Source organism: Centrocercus urophasianus, unplaced genomic scaffold (genome assembly GCF_019232065.1).
Source record: "Centrocercus urophasianus isolate 14NV4802_14NV808 unplaced genomic scaffold, USGS_Curo_1.0 seq_14, whole genome shotgun sequence".
In the NCBI taxonomy this organism is placed as follows: Eukaryota; Metazoa; Chordata; class Aves; order Galliformes; family Phasianidae; genus Centrocercus; species Centrocercus urophasianus.
Window position 1 is genome coordinate 22,247,343 of NW_024884586.1, and position 21,425 is coordinate 22,268,767.

At 36.9% G+C, this 21,425-nt stretch overlaps 1 protein-coding gene across 1 annotated transcript in view; it reads right to left on the bottom strand.

The window, feature by feature from the left end:
* Positions 1 to 21,425, bottom strand: part of PALS1 (protein associated with LIN7 1, MAGUK family member) — a 51,876-nt gene that overhangs the window by 12,725 nt on the left and 17,726 nt on the right. The window contains exons 2-6 of the mRNA XM_042814045.1: positions 13,024 to 13,537; positions 8,160 to 8,368; positions 2,701 to 2,778; positions 2,023 to 2,169; positions 1,227 to 1,388 (exon numbers count right to left, since the gene is read on the bottom strand). Of these exons, the coding sequence (XP_042669979.1) occupies positions 1,227 to 1,388; positions 2,023 to 2,169; positions 2,701 to 2,778; positions 8,160 to 8,368; positions 13,024 to 13,390 (963 nt within the window). The 5' untranslated portion in view covers positions 13,391 to 13,537. The remainder of the gene's footprint in view (positions 1 to 1,226; positions 1,389 to 2,022; positions 2,170 to 2,700; positions 2,779 to 8,159; positions 8,369 to 13,023; positions 13,538 to 21,425) is intronic.

Genomic DNA, 21,425 nt, shown 5'->3' on the forward strand with positions numbered 1-21,425 from the left:
GAGCTCACATTCACTAAGTAATTCAAATATTTACTATATATGTTTCTTTGTAACTTCTTCCCAAAGATCCTCTTAATAAATACGTGCTAGTATTTCTAAAGGTCTATAGTAAAGGTGGAAAAAAGTGCACTTTCATCCATTTTCACTTTTACAGAATGATCTTCTCTGATGGAGACTAAAGACTCACAGTAAGGTTCCAAGTGACCCATCGCAGACAATAGCAGGTGCCAAGGACGAGCATAAAAACAGAGGAATATTGGGCAAAATGAAGTACATACAATCCCGAGCTACTGGCACCCTAGCTTGCCAGAACTTAGTAAAGGCAGAAATGTTCTAGTTCCCAATGGATTTTTTGCTGGTTTTATCTAGTACCTTTTGAATTGATGCACAGCTTTGCTATGAATGTTACAAGTGTAACAAAGAGAAAAGTACCTTTTGTTGGTAAGCTGCTAGACAAAAAGGTTTTTTGTTAGGAGGGAAAGAGTAAGAAGTCTGGTCAGGTAAATGTCCCATGTGAAATAATTAGCAGTGGGTTGAGTCCAGCCAGAAACTACTGCCAACTGCTTACTCGCTACTCTCCCCAAAAGGCACATGGGAGAGAATCGTAAGATCAAAAGCAAGAAAGACTCATGGGTCAAGAATTTAATATATGAGTGTTTAAAACCAAACAGACCTAAAAAAAAAAAAAAAAAAAAAAAAAAAAAAAAAAAAAAAAAATCAGCATCAGAAGAAATGGCTCATTGTTCATTTTTTCTTCCTGAGCATGGTATTACGTGGCATGAACTACCACTGTGGACATCTGTCCTCACTGTCCCCACCACAACACCTTATGTACCTACTCATGGGAAGGGACAGAATGATGCAGACACACATTTATTGATATTAACTGAGGACTAAGCCTGAGACAGATGAAAAAAAAAATCATGGCTTTTCACAGCTAAGCAAAGCTTTTCCTCAGAAGTCATAAGAACAAGTCTCAAGATGACAGCTTGACCTGTTTATATTTGTAAGGCTCATTTTTCCATTTAACTGCCATTATACTTACTAAAATTGCACCTTGCACGAGAAAGCAAGCTTGAAATGACCCTCCATGTGTGAGTATTAAGTATGAGAGTAAAAAACGGCTCTAAAATAATCCTAAATATGACTACAAATGACAAGCAGAGCTAACAGACTTCACACTCAGAGGAGTACTTTTTGCATGGAAAATGAAATCCCCAACTCACCAGTAAATCAAAAACTTCATTAACATCTTTCCCACGAATCTCAATGCCATTGATCTCCAGAACTTCATCCCCTTCATGTAACAGCCCACTCTTCTCTGCAGCACCTCCTTTGACTATTCGACTAATGATGACAGAATCCATTTCATTACGAACAGTAGCACCCTGTGTAGTAGCAACAAATTCTGAAGTTATTACATATCACAAACTCAAAGCCATCTATTGCAAGTATTCAAGCCAGTGATGAGACGTTTCTCTGTTGAAAGAAAATGCATGTAACAGCTTGGATGTATACAAGCAATGCTCTAGTTTACAAAAAAAAAACCAAACATTTGTTTCTTTAAGTGGTATTAGAGATTGAAGAATTGAATTACTCTACAGTATAAGATTTTTTTTTTCTTTTTCTTTTTTTTTTTTTTTTAAATAAAAACTTTCCTAAACACTTATTGGAAAGATGCAAATAGAAGATGGAAAAGAACACTAACACAACACAGACTTCTGTAACTGGACAAGGATCTAAGCTTCCTTGCAGCTAAGCTTGGATAGTGACTTCTATAATAAAATCCTGTCCAAATCCACATGATGAAAGCTATACAGGCTCTAAGTAGTAACATGTCTACTGTTATATCAAAATGCATATTAAGTAATCATACATTACCATTTCTCATTTGGGCAGGTGGGGAAGAAAATGATTCTTAAGTTAAACATAACTTTCACATTCAAATTCTAAGACTCTCGTAGTCATCCGCAAATACTGCTCACCTGCTTCAAGTATAACTGAGCGAGTACCAACACTCACCAAGGGAATGTCTCGAGCTTTCTCAATGCGAACTATTTTAACCGTCTCCCCTCCATACGTGCCAACATTTTCATAAATTTTTTCATCTGCAACAGGCTCGGGCTGCATTTCTTGTTCTGCAACCTTATCATGGGCGAGTAGAAGTGCCTAGTGTTAAATGAAATCAGCTCAGTTACAGTAAAATCCTAATTTCATATGCATACAAAACAGTAACAATCAATGAAATTCTGCAATTTGAAAGCTCTATACACAATTACAGAATATTACAAAACGACTCAAGCAATAGAAAAGATTTATCACAGCTATGTAGTTTCTACTTGCAAAAAAGTTCACTTTCAGTTTTAGAAAATAATACAGAACTACTTTGAATGCAAAGTTGTGACTATACTTACAATTTCTCCTTGAAAAAAGTCAGACATTGGTTTACTATATATGTGAATGAAGACACAGAAGCAAAAAAACTAACTGCAGTCAAAACTACAAAATTTACTTCATCACTGGACAAAATTCCCTTTATGCACCCTATGACAAGAATGCAACGACTATATCTATCACAGAAAAAAAACCACAGAAAAGTAAAGTAGTTCATGTGTTGCCACTGACATTACTGATCTTATGCTACCTTGCTCATGTGAAAATTACATTGTAATATCTGTAGAAGACAACAATTTGTTTTACCTGCATGTGAGGGGCATTCAGCAAGGCATTAAGTTCCTGCCCATCCTTGTGGTGACTGGGTTTTAAAACACTCTGAACCTGAAAAGAAATAAAGTAGTAAAGCTCTCACTTTACCCAGTGATTTATCAATCTTCATTCCTCAACTGAAGCACAAAACCCTAATTGCAATTATTCATTTTATGAAAGTACAACATGCCCAATAACTGTTATACCGATGCACTGAGCCTGGCCTAGTACACATTAGAAAAATGTGCAGTGAGATCACAGGACTACTCCAGCATGCTGTGTTTCAGTGATTTTCTATCGAATGCAAACTGGTATCCAGTATATCACATGCATTTCTCAACAGAAACCAACAACGAGCTCAGCTACTGCAAGAGACATACACAAAGAAGTTGAGAAAGGAACCTGACAGCACAATTAGCTACAATGAAGCCTACTTTGCAAATATTGCTACATCTATCAAACTGGGCTAGTTACTCACCAATGTGACCAAACTTCCTTTTCCCTAAAAGCAGATGGTTCATTAGTATTTCTACCAGCAGCAAAACCAAAGATTCCAAAACAGGTTTTGCAGCACTTGCTGGAACATCTGTCTCAGAAACTCTAAGAGTCAAAACTTCAAAATACCAACATCTCAGCAAACCAGTTTTCTACAGCTATTGTTTTTAATACCCTTTTTTTTTTTTTTTTTTTTTTTTTTTTTTTTTTTTGACAAGGAAAAGAATAATCCACAGTAAGACAACTGTTCTTGCTCAAGTAGCTTTTGTTGCCAAAAAAGGTTTACATTCCTGTTCAGTTAAACAGGCCTTGCCATCATCTCAAATACAGAAAATCCCTGTATGTTTTAAAGGAAAGCCAGGAGCAGGGAATTCCCCCTTATCTAAAAGCAAGGCTGAAGAAGATACTTTCCACAGCAATTATCTTCAGGCCTAATCTGCACCAAAGTCATGAGTCCAAAAGCACTAATGAAGCTGGAGGAATCAAGAGTAGATTATATGTAACAGCAGCTTCCTGTGAGATGGAAACATTCTTTCCCCCCTGAGTTTTTTAGTCTTCAGGATGTAAAATGTGACATAAAATCAAGAACTAAATTGAAAAATTAATTTAGATAAAACCACAGAGAACAGAAGGAATTCAGCTTCCCATCAGTTTGACCTAAGTCATATCTCTGCAGCTGCCAGGAAGCTATTATCCCCAGTTAGAAGTCCTGCAAGCAAGACACTTGGAACACATGGCCAGATGCTGAGTATTACACAGAGAAAAAAAATGTACTACATATATCTGTAGGTATCGTTATATCTCAGAATCAAATCCGCACGTCTTTGTGAATTTATACAATAAAAAAAGCAATATAAAAGCAAACCTGAACCATATATTATTTATAGTAACATTTTGCTAGTTGCTACATGACACACAGATTAAACAGTTTGAAACAAAAGCGCACAATAAGGCATATATATGTTTAGATGCCAAGAACAGCATCTCCCCTCCTGCTTTATTTTTCCATGCCTTAGAACTTGGCCCAACCAGTCAGTCATTCTCTATGCAACAACATCCTTTATTGCAGCTGAATTTCCTCTTTGAATAATTACATTATTCAGAAACTCTAACAGCTCCTCCACCTCCTTCCTAAGGAAAAGATAAATATATTATTTATTTGCTTAATATAATGGTTGAAGCATTAGGAAAGGTTCAGTCTGCTATGTGCAACACTTATCACACTGGTACAGCTGCACGTCAGATTGCTTCGTTATTTAAGGTAAAGAATTCCATGTCTTATCAGGTGAAGAAATCTGAATCTAGGCTGATTTTCCAGAAGTGACACGCCACAGACAGTATAAGCATTCCACGCTAAACCTGTGGCAATACTACTATTTTCTTAACCCTTCAAGCCAGTTTTTACTGTTAGTTATGTAAACTTGAGCTCAAACAGCTAAAAAAAAAAATTAATTTTAATATGGTTAATATGGTTTCATTATAAAAGCCACAACTTGGAGGCATACTGCGAGACACATAGCAGAGGGCACACACTGGAATCATATTGGCCATTCAGAATATAATCAAATCTGCAAAACCATGTGGCATGGAATGAGCAGGACTGTTGGGAGCAACGTATATACACATTCTAAAGGATTTATACTGGAAGTTACAAACACTTCTTCTGTCTTCTCAGAAGAACTGATCTGATTTCATGTTTACACTTCCTAAAGTGAATGATATCAGGTATTTAGAAACAATTTATATAAATTGAGTCTGTTGAGTATATTTAATAGCAAGAATATATTCAAGGCATCTGATATGTGGTGTTACAAGCCAAAAACTACCAACTGTCTTATATGCTGCATCAAATATTCTTACAAGGTCAAGATTCAGACCATGTTCCCATAATCCTCACCTCCACCTTGGTCAAATTTAAAAGGATTTAAAATCAATTTAATTACATTTGATGTTTACTGCTATTTTTGTTTAAGAGAGAGACGACTACATTTTATGGAGATTAGCTCTTTAAAATAAATTCCTTAAGCCTAAGTGCTCCATTCCACCTTTTTAATTCAATAAAGGTTTCTTAACAATGAGAGCAAAGAAAGAGAAAAACCTGAGTTGTTGGGATCTGCTTACCAAAGTAAACAAGAAAAGCGCAAATATACTGATATAAAGAATCCCCTCAAGAGGATTAGAAAATAAGTGTCTCATTCCACTTAAATATTGTTAAGTTTAAAAAAAAAAAAATAATCAAAGGCAAAAATTTTTCACAACACTGTTAAAATACATTATTTTTTTTTACAAATAGGTAAACTTTTTTAGAGTAAATGAAAACGGAGACTCGAATTAAGTTTAGTATGACAAATGAAAATCTCCCCAGACTACACCTCAGAAAAGCTGTTTATACTAAATCTTTGAATTTTCGTCTGTTTTTGTTAGAGCCACAGATGTACGAGTTCTAGAATAGGCTCTCCTGTACATCACAAAGCCTCCAACAGCAGAGAGTTCAGAGTTTGTAGCTTTAAACTGGGACACACACTACAAAACAGTTTCAGATTTGTACACTGTCACTGGTGACCTGTGCACTGAAATATGCACATTGATATTACTTAACATTAATTTTAAATGACGTGTGTATATACTGTTTTTCTTTCTTGTAATGTTTTGTATCATCAAGATGTTATCAGTTGTTCAGACTTTTCCAAGTGTCTCTTTAAAAACACCTTGAAGTAGGTAATGCTCCAGAAAGATAAAAGAACTGCGTTCTGAGGGAACTTCCTAAGCCTATATTTAATGGTGGGAAAAGAAAAAGGTACCAAAAAAAAAAAAAAAAAAACCTACAAAATAATTGGGCGTGCTGCCCCTGTTGGGGGCGGTGTGCATGTGGAAAACAACTTTTCCTGAAGCAAAAATTCATTAAGGAATAACAGGTCTGAAAAATGAGCACAAGATCTGTTCAAACAAGAACGACGTGAATGGAAGCCTCAAGCTCTTCCTTACAACATTTCTGTTGGTCACAGAAATATCTGACCTGAATTTCCAGCTTAATCATTTCAGGATGTCATTTAACATATTGCAAAATATAATTTGCTTAAATAAATCAGAAGTTGAATCTAGATTACATCTGAAAATGAACACAGATGTATGCAATATGTTTCCCTTCAGGAATTTCAAGGCTGCAACAAGACACAGACAGGGGATGAAGCATCAAAATGAGAGCAGGAATACATCATCTTTTATATAATATTCTTCCAGGTGATGACAAAATTCTATCAGATAAACAAAATATTTAATTCTTAAATGCCTTTATGCATTATGCTAAGACACAGAACTGGCTTTGCACTGTCTTCTGATCTTAGGATTTATGAAACTACCTGCAAATAACAGGAATGTGCTAAGAATGTGGGAGTTAGGGAAGACAGCAGGGAGGAACATGAACATTTGAGAACTGATTTGTAGTTTTCCCTACATTGAGAAAGCTCTGCTATTTCACTACAGTTGCCAACAGAAGATTGTCTTTCAGGGTAATTTAGGAAGGCATACATTCCTCCTGGAAACTTCTGCTAAGCACCAAATAAAAAATATCATACCCACAAAGGAGGGGGGGGGGGGGGGGGGGTAGGGCAAAACCAATCACATTTATGATATTAATCTCAAATGTTCTATACATATTTAAAAACTCTGACTTGCATCTGAGTGAAAATGCAAACTAGGTCTATAGGCAGGATGAGTGTATGAAGAAGTGGCTTACAAACAGAAGTTAACTTGAAAGGTTCCTCTAGACTTGGACAAAGCCTAGCAAGCATCCTGGAGCAGCCTAGAGGCAGCCTGATAAACTATAGGCAAGCTCACAGGAAAGATACTCCCACTTTGTTTTGGTGCAATCTTACTGAGCATAAACACAAAAATCCTGAGCAGCAGATTAATCAGCAAACTCTGCCTTTGGGGAATGCTTTAGTGACATCTCTCAAGAATCAGTAATTTATTCTGCAAAAGAACTAAGACTGCAACATTGTTTTCTTTGACTTGCAAAACCAACAAAACCAGATGCTTCGAAAATAATCCTGTTGCTATACTGAAATGGAAGTGATGCATCTGTGAGCAAAGTGCCAGTGCACCTGAGTCGGGTCTGAGCAGGTGCACTTATCCTGCCTGGGGAGCTGGCTTTGCAGAATGCAACCTGTTGCACTTCCGCTGATACTCCTTCTGTTATCTGCAACTTTGTATCTGATACGTTTCCCATGCATTATTTCTACTGCAAGGCTACTATAAACTGGCACTGTGCACCTACATTCAAGTGAGTAAGACTCAAAGATAACAGTTAACCTAGCTAAAATTGTAATAGCATTTCAAACATTTAAGATCTCACCGAAAATATGAAAGTTTTAAATCTTACTAAAGTAGGTTTCTAAAAGCACAATTTAATCATTTCTAAAAGATGTGCTTGGCCTTATAAGAGAGCTGTCATATCAGAAAAAAAATGTGATCTGAAAATCACAGTCGTAATAAAAAAACCAAAACGTTAAAGCACCTGCTGCTCACTTTAAAGCAAAATGCTTGTTTCCACTACAGTTATATTTTCAGAGATGCTTCCAAATTTAAGAACCAGGGCTCAACTTGGAGGAAACTCACAATAACAGATAATTGCAATGCAACTCCTAGTCCCTGGACTAAAGAATAGTGAATGTGAAAAATTTTCCTTAACTGCTCCCTTTTCTGTTTAATTCTTTAACATGTTTTAATTCTATTACATGACTATTCACATCAAAAAGGGCATTCTTATTCCCCAAATATTCCTCCAGTTACCGCTTTCCTGGAAATGTGGAAAAACTGGATACAACAATCAGTGACTACTGGAATTCATTTTCTATTTAACATGCAGTAACTCAAACAAGTTTGTCAAGTACACATTTCAACAACAGCTATGATTACATGCTTCGTATACATATCAATGAGATGCATACTGTACATACCTCTTGTGCTAGTTCTTGTGCATTGGAGATGAGAGGATACGGAGGACTGGCTTTGTTCATGTACACTGTAACAGCATTGTGTATCTTAAATGCATTCTGAAAATCAGTATTTTGAACAAGCTGTAAGATGAGAGAGATATCCTCTTGGCTCTGAGGGTCTACCAAAACATGCTGGATATGTTTTAGGGAAGTTAATAGTTCTTCCACTTCTGGTAGGAAATAAAACCAAGACACAAGTTAAAGACTGATAATGTTATAATGTTTGTGTTCAGAGTTTTACAGAAAAATCTTGCTGTTCAGTTTTTAAATCAGCAGTAATGTATGCAAATGTATTACTTAGCTATTATTCTCTCATGGTTATCAGCAGAACATATTAGGATCAAAACAAGGACCACAAGCCAGTATAAGAAAAAGAAACAAGCTGATAAATGGTTCAAAATTGAATTTCAAATAATAGGAGCAGTACATCTCTGAAGGAAACCACTGGTACGTAAAAGATCCGATAACTACAGCTCGTGTATAACTAAACGTTAAGGAAGAACTATTTTGCAATACAAAATCAACCGCTTTGCTAAAACTAGTCTAGATTCCCTGCATAACAATTTAAACACACTTTATTTAAATACTCCATGTGCATATATAACATATTGCTTGCTTACAGAATGAGTGATTGATAAGTAAATTACACTTTTATAATAAAAAGGAAAGAAATAATTCCCGGACAATTAAAAAGAACACATCCTAAAAGCATTCCATACTCATGTAAAAAACATCTTACCCACCTTCCTATAACCACCAAGGAAACAAAGAGCAGTGGGAAGCTGCAGTGAAAGCTCAGATAGAGGCAGAGCAGGATATTCCACAAGGGAAACATAGTACAGCTCAGAACAGCAATTAAGGCCAGCATCTTACTGGGGAAATGCGTACAAAATCTACTGCCCATCGCACAGGGAAATGCTGTTTGGGATTAAAGTTAACACCTAGCAGGCAAGAATATTTGCTAAATAGGATGAGGTAATCTGGCATATTATTGCCTAGGGGAGTGTGCAAATAGTCTCAGTAACCTCTTCTCCTGGCACTTAAGATTACTGCTTTCAAGTACTAAAAAAATAAAAATATGTGGAAAACAGTCAGATGCTCAGGTTTCTATTAGTGCCTGTTCAGTTAAACATCAACTGAAAACTCTGTTGTTACTGTTACTAGGTTCAAGGAAACAAGGCATTAGAGAACTCCACTTCTTTATAATACTCCTTAAGCATCGATGGTTTTATTCAATTATTTCTGAATTCTCTACCCAGTTATATACCTGAGACTTCAAGTACATGCACAAATACTTTCTAGTGTATATTCCTTATAAGACAGAAACATACAGACTGATAGACATTTATTCTACAGCTATAGTAAAAAGACGTACTCTTAGATGCCCCCATACACCACCTCTTCAGTACTTTCCTAGTTCCTTCTATCTTGCCCTTCCTTACAAATCTACCACAGTACTCTCCTCACCAACTAATCTCTCTGTACACTCAACCTTCATCTGTGCTGGATGTGGAAGACCAATATCATATCACACTTCTCCCAGGAACAGCAAAAGCTCCAAAGGCATAAAAGCCATCCCAGGTCCCTGTTTATGAATTCTAAGTCACCGATTATATTTCTGAAGGCTTATTCTGTTGTTCATAAATGCCAGATAGCAAGACTCTTATCTCTAGACATTCCCTATTTAAAGGGTTGTACAGAAGAAAACAGTTCAGTAAACAACTAACATCTTGCACATTTACTCACAGAAAAAGCCAAGGTTCTGTGGAAGAAAAAATCCATTTTATAGCGCAGATCAATTAGCCATCAAGTGTTTTATTAATTTCAACTCTTGTTTTTCGAGAAGCGTTGCAGTCTTTTCCCATTAGACCAAGAAATGGCTGGAATGTGACACAGCACTGCATGATACATGTAGTAATCAAAAGGACTGCCAGCAAAAAATACGCAACTGCAGGGGAGGACCCATGGTCACTGCTTAACATGTTGGATCATTTTAAACAAAAAGTTAACAAGCAGAACATTTAAGAGCACATAGTTAGTTTTTGTGTGTATTATCACTGATATCTTAATTTTTAGGTTCTTTTAGATCTCTTCAAAGTACTACATATACTACTGCTAGCTCTCTAATGCCTCATATGCTACTTGAATAACAGTGCTAAGAAAACTACCGATTTATGCAAAAATATTTGTAAGTATAAATTAAGTTATAGAAAACAAAATGTTTTCTGTAAATAAATTTTGCCTGAGTAAAAAAAAAAAAAAAAAAAAAGGCAGTTTTTCGCCACAAAAAGAAAACGAAAGTTTTTGCTGCAGCCACAAAAGGTTTCTTACATAAAATGTCAGCTACTTATTTAATTAGGAGAATAAGCTGCAGTGTAAAAAATATTTTCTGCATTTAAGAGAAATACACAGCTATGAGCGAGCTTGTTAAACACTTCAGTAATTAACATGTTCTAGGTGCTCAGAAAGGTATTTCCACTCTGTCAGCTGTCTAAATCATGTCCTGTTTTGATAATAAACATGCCCTTTAAAACTGGTTTAATTAAGTGTGCTGTTTTATCTTTATAAACAAAATCCAATCCGCTTGATTTTTTAATTGTTACAATGAAAAGATTGAAGGCTTGGCAACGAAATACCAAATGAGATATTGGCATGTATGGAATGCTGTTTTCAAAACTAAAAATGGAGACAATATGCATCAGGCCTATGTTTTAGCAGCAATTCTATGGCTTAACAAATAAAGCAAAGCCAAAATCCATTTTTTAAAATGCAATGATAATAGTAGTTTAACAACTTTGTAATTCACTAGCGCTGGTTAAGAGTCTTGCTAACAAAGCTTGAAAATACATCAAAGGTGAAAATTCAGTAGTCAGAAGCAGCAAGCTTCAGAAATTCAAACTAAATACAAAGCATTTCACATGCTACAAGTTTTGTTTTGTTTTGTTTTTTTGTTTTTTTTTTTGACTAGGTCATGGGCCAGCAAGTTTTTTAGAGATCAAGAAGTTGAACATATTAACTTCAAAAATTCCAGCCTCTCCAAAACATTAAAAAGTAGAAGTACTAAATAAAATGGACTCCAGCTTTTTTCATGATATTCTGTATTTTATATGTATGTGCATTCGTAAGATAACTTCACCAGCCCTTGGTAAGAGTCAGGAATAAGCAGCTTCATTGCAAATTCAGTAGAAGTGTCAGACCTTATAACAGTTAATCCAGAAACTGGAAAAAAAGGGTGTACTTGAGAGTAGAGGAAAAAAATTAGAAGAGGCCAAGTTACCTGGAGAAGTGCCTTGCAAAATTTAAAATTCTGACTCAGTTTTACTGCACTCATAGCTGAAACAGATTTTTTTAATGGACTACATAGGTTACAAGACTATAGCACTTCAGCTACATTTTCTTCCTTAAAGCGTTCAGCAATTCAAGGCGACGGCTGACTGCAATCCAGTGCCCACTTTCAGGAGTGCGAAACAATAATAAATCCTCACCTCCTAGATCTCAGCCTGCTTGATCCAAATTATTACTATATTACCTTTATTTCTCTATCAAACATGACTGTCAATATTACGTCAAGTTTCTACTTGACTGAAAAGCCCCAGTTGAACACCCTGGTGCATAGAATCATACAGTCACAGAGTGGTTTGGGTTGGAAGGGACTTTTAAGATCATCTAGTTCCAACCCCCTGCTATAGGCAAGGACACCTCCTCTATACCAGGTTGCTCAAAGCCCCATCAGCCTGGCCTTCAGTACTTCCAGGGAGGGAGCATCTACAACCTCACTGGACAACCTGTTCCAGCATCTCACCATTCTCACAGTAAAGAATTACTCCCTAATATCTAGTCTAAATCACCCCCTTCCAGCTTAAAGCCATTTCCTGTCATCTTGTCACATATATAGATATATCATAAATTAGTCTAATTACATTATTGCATCTTCAAAAGGTCCCAGCCTTTCTAGCTCAAAGAACAGACTATGCACACTCAACAAACTAGTGAATATTTCTGCTGTGTGTGTGTCTTTAGACATCTATTTAAAAATAAAGATATCATTTAAAGCAGTAAGGATCTTAAAACAGGTAAGGATTTAGAAGTTAAAACTCCTAGAAGTTGGGATGTTTGCAATGCCTTATTTTCACTCCAGTAACAACACCTCACTTTAGATGACTAGATGCTTGTATTTGCAGAAGAAAGGTTAGAAGTATTTCCTATAGAAGTGCAGGTAAAGCAACAAAAGCTATGAAGTGAAGGCTTTCATAGTGCATTTCTACAAAAATTACTAGCTTTAGAATATTTATACAAAAATCTTTAGATTAGCAGCCAAAGTAAGCAGCCCTTCATTGTTAAGGCCAACAGTTTAAGGAAAAATGCAAATGATATTCGGTGACAACTGAAAACACAAGACAACCAGAATAACAAAAAATGGACATGATTCACCACAAAATATTAAAAGCCCTAGCATCTTGTTTAGCATTTTATTTTATATGACATCGCTTACTCTGATATGTGCTTCATCAAACTTAATAAAATCTGGCAGCAGATGCATGGTTTTCCCCACCCTACAGAGATGGAGACATCCAATGAACCCAACGGTACTCTGCAATTTGTTTAAGTGTCCCCCAGAAGGATTAGTTTTGGGAAGATCTTGCTGGGGGCACATACTTAAGCTTGGCTAAATGAAGAAAATCATAAACCCAAAGGATCAGAAGTCTTGAGACTTACGGTAGGAAGAATTATCTAAATCACATTTTCAGTGACAAAGAAGAACATAAATATTCAAATCTTTTTTTTTTCTTCCATTAACCTGTTCATAATTTCCACCAACACCCACCTAGTGTCTTCACAGTATAATGAGGACTCTCCAAAATAATCCCTTCTTCTGTGTCGAATATTGGATTGTCTATTCCAGTTTTTGGAGGAATCTGTGCTAATTTCTTAAGCCTCATGGAAGCAGTAAGGTCCAATTCCTGTTTCTTTCCCTCTTCCTCCCTTCTGCGCCTTATGTCCTCCTGCTGCTGCCGGATTCGCTCCAGCTGAGCACTCCGCCGCACGGGCATCATCCTGGAGCCCAAATCTCCAGGGCAATCAACAGCCATTTCTCGGTGCTTCTGAGGTTCCTCAGGAGATGCAAGATCCACATTTTTTGCTTCACTATCAGAATCTTCTGTGATGTGTCCGTTCATATGAGAAGTTGTCATGGTTATGCGCAATTAGGCCTATTCTCTTCAAATAGAAATGCTGCTATTAGGCCAGTTTTCGTTATGCTGCTGTGTAAAATCCATTATAACTTCAGAAACACATCCCTTCCATCACAGGGCAGCTGAAGAAGCATCCACGATGAAAATCTAAAGAAAGACATTCAAAAAAAGTTAGTAAATATCTGCATTAATAACAAAATACCTAAGACAGTTCTTTAGTGCTCCAAGCATGAGAACACGAACTTCCTCTCCACATCATACTTCTTCCCTTACTAAGAACTACAGAACCTCACAGATCTGATTCATCTGTTTTAGAAATTTTCATATGCTGGCATTACAGAATTAGTAGTTCAAACTCATGCTAAAATTTTGCACAATTCCACATCAAAGAACTGGATTATTCTGCACAACTGCAAATTAGCAGTCTTCTGAAAATTCTCACTAATGCATCCTCCACTCTTAAAAATTCCAATGAACTATGGTAGTACAAGCACTAAATACAAATAATTTGTTGTAAACAAAATGCTCACAAGAGGATTTATAAACATGTAAAAATACTTCCATTTATTGCTCACAAATTGAAGCATTTCCTTGTAAACCCTGCCTCTCAGGTTTCAGAGAAGACAGGTCTGGCACAGAGTTCTTCCAAAAGATACCACCTAAAGCAGACTGGAACTGCACTTACACAATTCCAAGTAGTGATAAAGTCTTAGCACGAGTTATGTTAGCAGCTACTCTTAATGCTTTCTATACATATGCTTGAAAGCAGGAAATACATATCAAATACAAGAGCAGAAATCCTCATCTGTGCATGCACACATATTTATTTGGCAGTGCACAATAATTGATTTTCAAAGGCACATAGTGGCATTCCACTACACTCCAAGTCCAGCCTTACCACCCTTGTACAGTTTCTCACTTCTGCTGATTCAAGCTAAAAACTTCAGTGTTTGAAAAAATGCAACCATACAGCTCTTAAATATCACACATACCTGTGCCTTACACTTTTTCTTCCTGCTCTCTGTATCACATAACCACAGAAATATTATTCTCAGTAAGCCCAATTAAAAGGTAATAAAATTTGCAAAAAGTTACAATTACATTTGATTTTTCAAGCTTTTTTTTGTGTGTGTGTTATTATTTATCAAGTGAAAGGATACAGCGCACAAACATCCCAGAAGCTGCATTACATAAAACCACTGGAAGGACCAAGATAAAAAGAAATCCTCTCCTATACCAAATGTTTGCATTTGGAGGAGGAAGGGAAGGCTCCTTCTGTTGTAATTAAGTTGAAAATTAAATATCATTAGCGCAGCTTTGGAGGAGCAGCAACAGACACTCCTACACAAACCACTGCCAGCTTGCAATTCTAAGTATGTGCAGCTTTTCATTTTCATTAATGGTATGCAGCTACATACAGCAACAGCAAAGCAGTTTTCTTCACTTGTTTCTCACCCAGCTGCTACAACTATTACTAAGATTTTCTAAAAAAAAATCTAAAGAGTACATAGAGAGAAGTATTTTTCAACCGTGAAAAATCTTTTTGGGTCTTCTAATGACGTTTAGGTATCCTGCATTGACATGCAAAAGTGTTTTTAATGTTCAACATTTTCTCATTCAGAATAAAGAAGAAAATCAAGCAATAAAGAAAAGCCCATTGAAAGATGTACAGCACGGGGGCTAATGTTGCAAGTGCCGCACGGTAAGCTGGGGCCTGTAAAACCTTCTCTTAGTGCCCAACTTAAAAGGAACAACCTTTGGAAAACGGAGTCACAAAGTTAGTGTTCAGGAGCGGTTAATGTAAAGCACTGGGCCAAAACGGGATTTCTGAACATCAGGGAAAGGCAGACAAGAAGTTCACACCATGACACCCAGGCAGCCAAATGAACAATATTCCATCAAATCTAAAATCATTAGCTACCTGAGAGAGAGTATGTTTTGAGGTTAAATGGAGAAATAACAACAAAAACTTACATATCTACACAGAATGAGAAGTTTTTAAACCCCTTTCATTTAGCAATAAGCTCTGAAGACCAGAGAAACAAAAATATAATCTGAGGTAAATATAAGTAATATGCAGACAACAGTAATATTGTTTCCATGTTCACTTTCCATGCAAGATATCAAGGGCATACAAATTCTTGAAGGAGTGAGACGTAAGAGTGGCCTGTAATAACAACGGCTCACTTTCAGTCTCTGAGATATGAGTTAAGCCAGTTAAGAAAGAAACAAACGTTAGGGTGTCAGGGTTCCCCCCCCCCCCCGGTCTCACTAATAGCCATATTTGGGAAGAAGTTATCAAAAAGTAAGAGTTTCAGGAGCATTTCAAGTAGAAAATAATTTTTATATCCCAGAAAATTTCATGTCTCTGTAACGAGGAATTAAGAGTACAAGGAAAGTAATCACACCCAGGTAACTGAAATCTCATTTGAGATCTCATTTATCAGGCAACCTTAAGTTCAACTTGGCCAAAATACCAAACCAAGTCCTCCAAACATATCTAATTAGTAATCTGTAAAAGCAAAGGGATGCTGCCAGTCTGGAATGTCAGAATAGCTTCCCTTATTCAAAGGACTGTGATAACAGGTTAACCCCTCCAATTCTGAGCCCGCTTTGTCTCTGCCTTCTGAAGCCTACCTCAGATACCACAAAGCCTTATCTGCAACAATTCACAGAGAAATGCCACTGCCAAATGCAACAAATGAAATGAGTATTTTATTTGTTTTCATCGCCACAAAAGGGAAAAAAAAAAACAAAACTTTCAGATCAGTTCTGAAGCTCCTCTCTACAGAATTCAAATGTAAAACATGACACTGGTAAAGCATTAGCTCAGCCCTCAAACCCAGATATGCTATAGCTGAGGTTAAAAATAATAATTAAGCAGAAACAGATAATAGGAACAGGTAGAATTATTCTAACCAATAAGCATGACATCAGAAGTCATACGATACATGAGTACAGGAACAGTTTACTTGCCTTTTCTTTCTAAGGGTTTCTTTCATAATTTTAAAAACCCTACAACAACATCAGTAAAGGAAGGCTGGTACACCAAGTCTGTTCTCTACAAGTTGTGGATCATCTGGGACATCAGAAAAAGCATATTTTATTCCACTAGTTCTTATACAAGGGGGAGAATTTACAGACATTCAACAATACTGGTTTTCCAGAGTCACGTATAAAATACACAGAAGAATATTTGCACTTAACAGAATCTTGCTTTAGGACTTTGCATTAGCAGCCTGTGCAACCCTCAGACATACACAAGTATCTGCGGAACAGAGATTGGTTGCTAAAAGTTTGACAGTTAAATCATAGCTCTGTCCTCTTTGAACTGCTCCTATCTAGCAGGGAACCTCCGTGTTGTCAAGTGATAAACAGATGTTTCCAAATAAAATTCATTTATGACTGTCTTCTGCCAAAGTTATGCAGTAACTCTGACCAACATGGCTGTGGAGAATGTTTTCTCTTCACAGACCACATTTACTATTGAGTTTTTGCACTACAGAGAAGGTTTGTACAAACTGCTAACTGAAGTACAGCTACTGAGAGGGTGCGTTTTACCTGCTCCCAACACCATTCAACATTACAGAAGAACTTCACTGCAAGGTAATCATGAAAAGCAAACAATTTCCTATGCAAGGTCAGAACAGAGAAATTAAGGACAAAAATTAGCTATTGTCTTGCTAGCTACATCTATTCTTTGGAATACTGCATTATACAAAATAAGCAAGCACCCTTCATGCTGAGTCCTTAGCAGAGTCAGGCTGCTATCATTCCTCTAACCACCACAAATGCTGAACGTACTACTCAGCAAAGCAGAGACCCAAAAATCTCCATTAAAGAATAAACATATAGGAAAGTAATCACCTTGGTGTGCAAGGCAGATGCTAAAATAAAACAAAGACAGGCATGGACAGAAACAGAAGGGAAATGCTATCAGGTGGCTTGAGCTTCCACCTAGGGAACTCTGGCTGGTGTGCATAGCAAACCTAATTGCTTTAGCAACCAAATTCCATATAGTAAAATTAAATCTGCTTTGCTTAAGCAACTTCCACAAAGCAAAAATGACACTTTCTAGAGGCTAAGATTGCATTATGTTTTGGTGATGTTTAAAATTCAGTTCTAGAAAAATATGATTAGGCTTGACAGTTCCCTTTCCAAAATTCATTAAAACTGCAAATCCTGAATGACTGCATGGGAGTTCAGCAGTCACTGCCAGCCAGACTCAGTTACTTCTGGCACAGTAAGGAGCACAAAAGCCCTACTCAGTAAGGAGCACAAAAGCTCTACTTGGAACTGTAATTATAAATGTAAGAAATACATATCAACATTGTGCACAATGAAAAAAAATTAATTATCAGATGAGAGCCACATACAACAACTATAGCAGATATGGCACAGTAACACATTCATTAGAAACAACTGGAAGAAGCATCATAGGCTGCTGAAGTCATTTAAAACAGATTGATTAAAATCACATACAAAATGTTTCCTGATAATCTGAATTACTGAGAAAATACAGAGAGAAAGCAGAGAATCATGCCAGCCATCTCCACCACGAGCCATCAGTGGCTCAATTAGCAATGGGAGTTTTTACTCAGGCTTCTAAAAAAGCAACACTTCAGTCATCAAAATTGCAAGCTATCACACTAAAGTAGAATTTCAGTAATTTCATGAGTGGAATTCATTGTAGAAAAAACATTCCCAGCTTTCACTGCATCATCTCCCAAGCATCATTTGTTTCCTCAACAGTACTCCAAGCTTAAGAAGCTTGAAACCAAATTGCATAAAGCATGGCAAAACACAAATCAGTTTGCAAAGCACAAATTTCATTACTAATTGATGAGAAATTGGAGTGTATGGTAGAAAATACTTCACAGATTTCACATGGAGATCAGCAGCATCTGGAATACCTGGTACACACTTGAGCAGCCTAATGTTTTTCAAAAACAAGTTGCAAAATCTATGACAGCTTCACACCATTTTTCTTAAGTTCAAAAATGCTGTAAAAGAAAAAAATACCCTGCAGTAACTTTGCAATGCAATCAATACTAATTTCTAGTATGCTTTTTTTGTTTAGTCTACAACATTTTACATCATTTTCTCTAATCAGATGCTGTAGTATAATCTTGGTATAGAAAGAAAATGTTTCCTTCATGTCCAGCTGGCTTTTCCTTCTAATCATTTCAGAACAGGATTCATTAGAAAACCTGTCAAGCACGGTAACTCAGTTCAACACGTGTATTTCAAAGGGCTATCAGACATGCCAAAAGGTTTTAGCATTCCATGCTCACTTCAATGTGCAAGGTATGTGGATCAACAGCTAAAAGCTCTAAACTCTCAAAGGAAAGCAATTTTCATAGTTACTGCTATGTTACATTTGTGCAGGAGGAGGAATAAGACTGTCAACTTACAACATTAAAACGCAATAAAAATGGTGAAATCGAAATTTCAGGCACTGAGAAGAGATTCCAGTTTCACAAACTGTACGTACAAGTTGCCTGAGATACAAACGTGGGAACTGTAAGCAAGTTATTGTGTCATACTGATTCCATACACGGGATTTGTCTTTATCAGAGAAGTCCTCTTCACTGCCAAAAGCCCCGAAGAGCAAGTGGGCACTCACCTGGCCCAGGGAAGTAACGTACGCTCCCCCTCTGCTTCCTCCTGAGCCAGGGCTTCTCAGGCAGCAGCTGCAGCTCCTCATTTACACCAGCTCAGCATTCCACTGCCATTCTCTGGAGTGGGACCGCTCGTTCCCATGGAAAGAGCTTTGTCTGCTCCCACCACGCTCCTGCGAAGAGCTGCAGGACTTACACAATATGTGAGACACGCAGGGCTCCTCACTGCGCTCAGCTTCTCACCCTGCAGTTTTGAGATGGGGCAGCTGCTCCTCCAGCCTTGTCAGTGAGCAAGGTGACTGCTCAAACCCGGAGGTGAAAAAGCACCATTTGTGAGTCATGTTGAGGGTGTACCTCAGTAAGGAGCAGTAATGCTGCCAGTTAGGTCTCTGAATAGCAGCACTTTGAGGAAAAGCTCACAGCCTCAGTGACTCAGGTGTCTGAGGGCACCAGTTAAGACAGATGTAGGATGCATCACCACAGACTAATTTCAATAATGTATTTTAAATCTGTTAAGTCTAAAGCAATCAAAAACCTTGAGAATAAGCATGGTTTAAATTTTAAGAAATTGAACAGATTGATTTTTAGAAAAGAAATAAAAACTTATATAAAAGGGGGCAAAACAAAATTCTTGCTAATATCTTTGTGAAAGACACATTGCATGTCCTGTTAGCAGCAATCTTTCTCCAGTAGTATCTCAGTAGTGAGCCCCTGTGGCCTATGAAAAGCAATAGCAGGGCAAGTGGAACCACTGCATGAGAAGTTCTAGTCCTAACAAACTGAACTTTCCACCTTTGGTCCCCACTACAAAAAAACTGAATTGCTTCCACAACTGACCAAAATAAAAACCCACTTACTGATAATACTAACAAACATTTCACTTGCCACCATTCCCTTTGTTTTAAATATACACCAGTATTTGCATGCAAGCATTGTTTAATTTTTCCTTTTTAGACCAAATTGATGAGAGATGAGAAGGGAAATAAAGTTTCAGTTGGTGTGACTGCAGATACATTTAGGGCAGGAAGAATACGTCAGAGAAGGCTTCAAGCAGCCTATTGCCAAAATTCACAACTAGAAAGAAAACAGATATCTGCCAAGGCCATTTAAAGGATATTTTAAAATTCAGTAACACACTACTTGACCTTTGTTTATATTTTGCTATCCTGTATCAATAACAAAGCTCTTACATGGATGATCAAAAAGCGCTCAACTATCAACTCCTAGCGCTTAGAAGGCCTAAACTCTCCGTTAGCTGAAGAGTACAGCAGAGGGCAGTCTCTACATCAATTAAAAATGTGAGAAAAGAAAACAGGTTCAGTTTCAAAAAGTAGCCCACAGATGCAACCAAGGTTATAGCTCTTTGAGTGGTCTGACGTCCAGAGGACCCCCAATACACTATGTAGATTTACTACCCCAGCATCCCACTGCAACTTTTTTTGATTGATTAATGCTTGACTGCATACACATCTGAATGCCCAGTTCTAATCGAGTCTTTTGCACCATCTACCCCTGCTCTAGAATTAACATTTGATATAAAAATGACAGTGGACTACACAAGTATTTACAGGCTGCAAGGACAAGTCCTTAAGTAGTGAAAGAAGAAAGACTTACTTTAATTGAGAGTTAATGCCAAATGTTTAGAAACCTTAAAGCATAACAAATGAAGAGTAACGGAATTCCTAGAATTCCAAGGGTTGTTAAAAGATCTCACAGGACAGACAGAAACACGATAAGAAGACAGCCATTTCTTTATCACCTATTCACAGACAGACAAGACTGCAGATTTCTTTGTTTTAAAGGTAAACATGCCAGTCCTTGTTTTGAACTGAGCTTATATTCTCTGTAGAATTAAAAATACCGCTGCTGTCTTAAATATCTAATAAGATTTCCTCTCGAGCTCATCCCTTTAAATTGTATCTTTTTTGGTTTGGACTCCTGCGTCCTGATCTCAAGTTAATTCCCAAGTTTTTCTTTTTAGCATAATAGTTTTAATAGTCAACACTCGTTAATGCCTCACTACATAAAACAGTATTAATAGTAAATGGTAAAAGAGTAAATAGTAAGTATTTGCAACATTAGTTGAATGGGTGAAAGTGATCTTTTTTTTTTTCTCCTTTTGAATTACTATCCTTAATGCCTTAACCTGCTTAACTCCACCAACACATCACTCTTAGTTACCAAGGGGTGGGAATAAACAACTTCTGACACTTTTTTCTGTCAACAAAAAAAAGTTCAGACTTATAAAAATTCTGAAAGCTTCTAAAAGTTCTGAAGTATAAAGCATAAAGTGAAACTATGATTGAGAATCTTTGCACTTTATAGACCTCACAGTTAACTGCTCACCACACCCTCAGAACAAACCAGATTATATTTGAGCTCTTCTCTAGTTATTTATAGGATACTTCTACAAA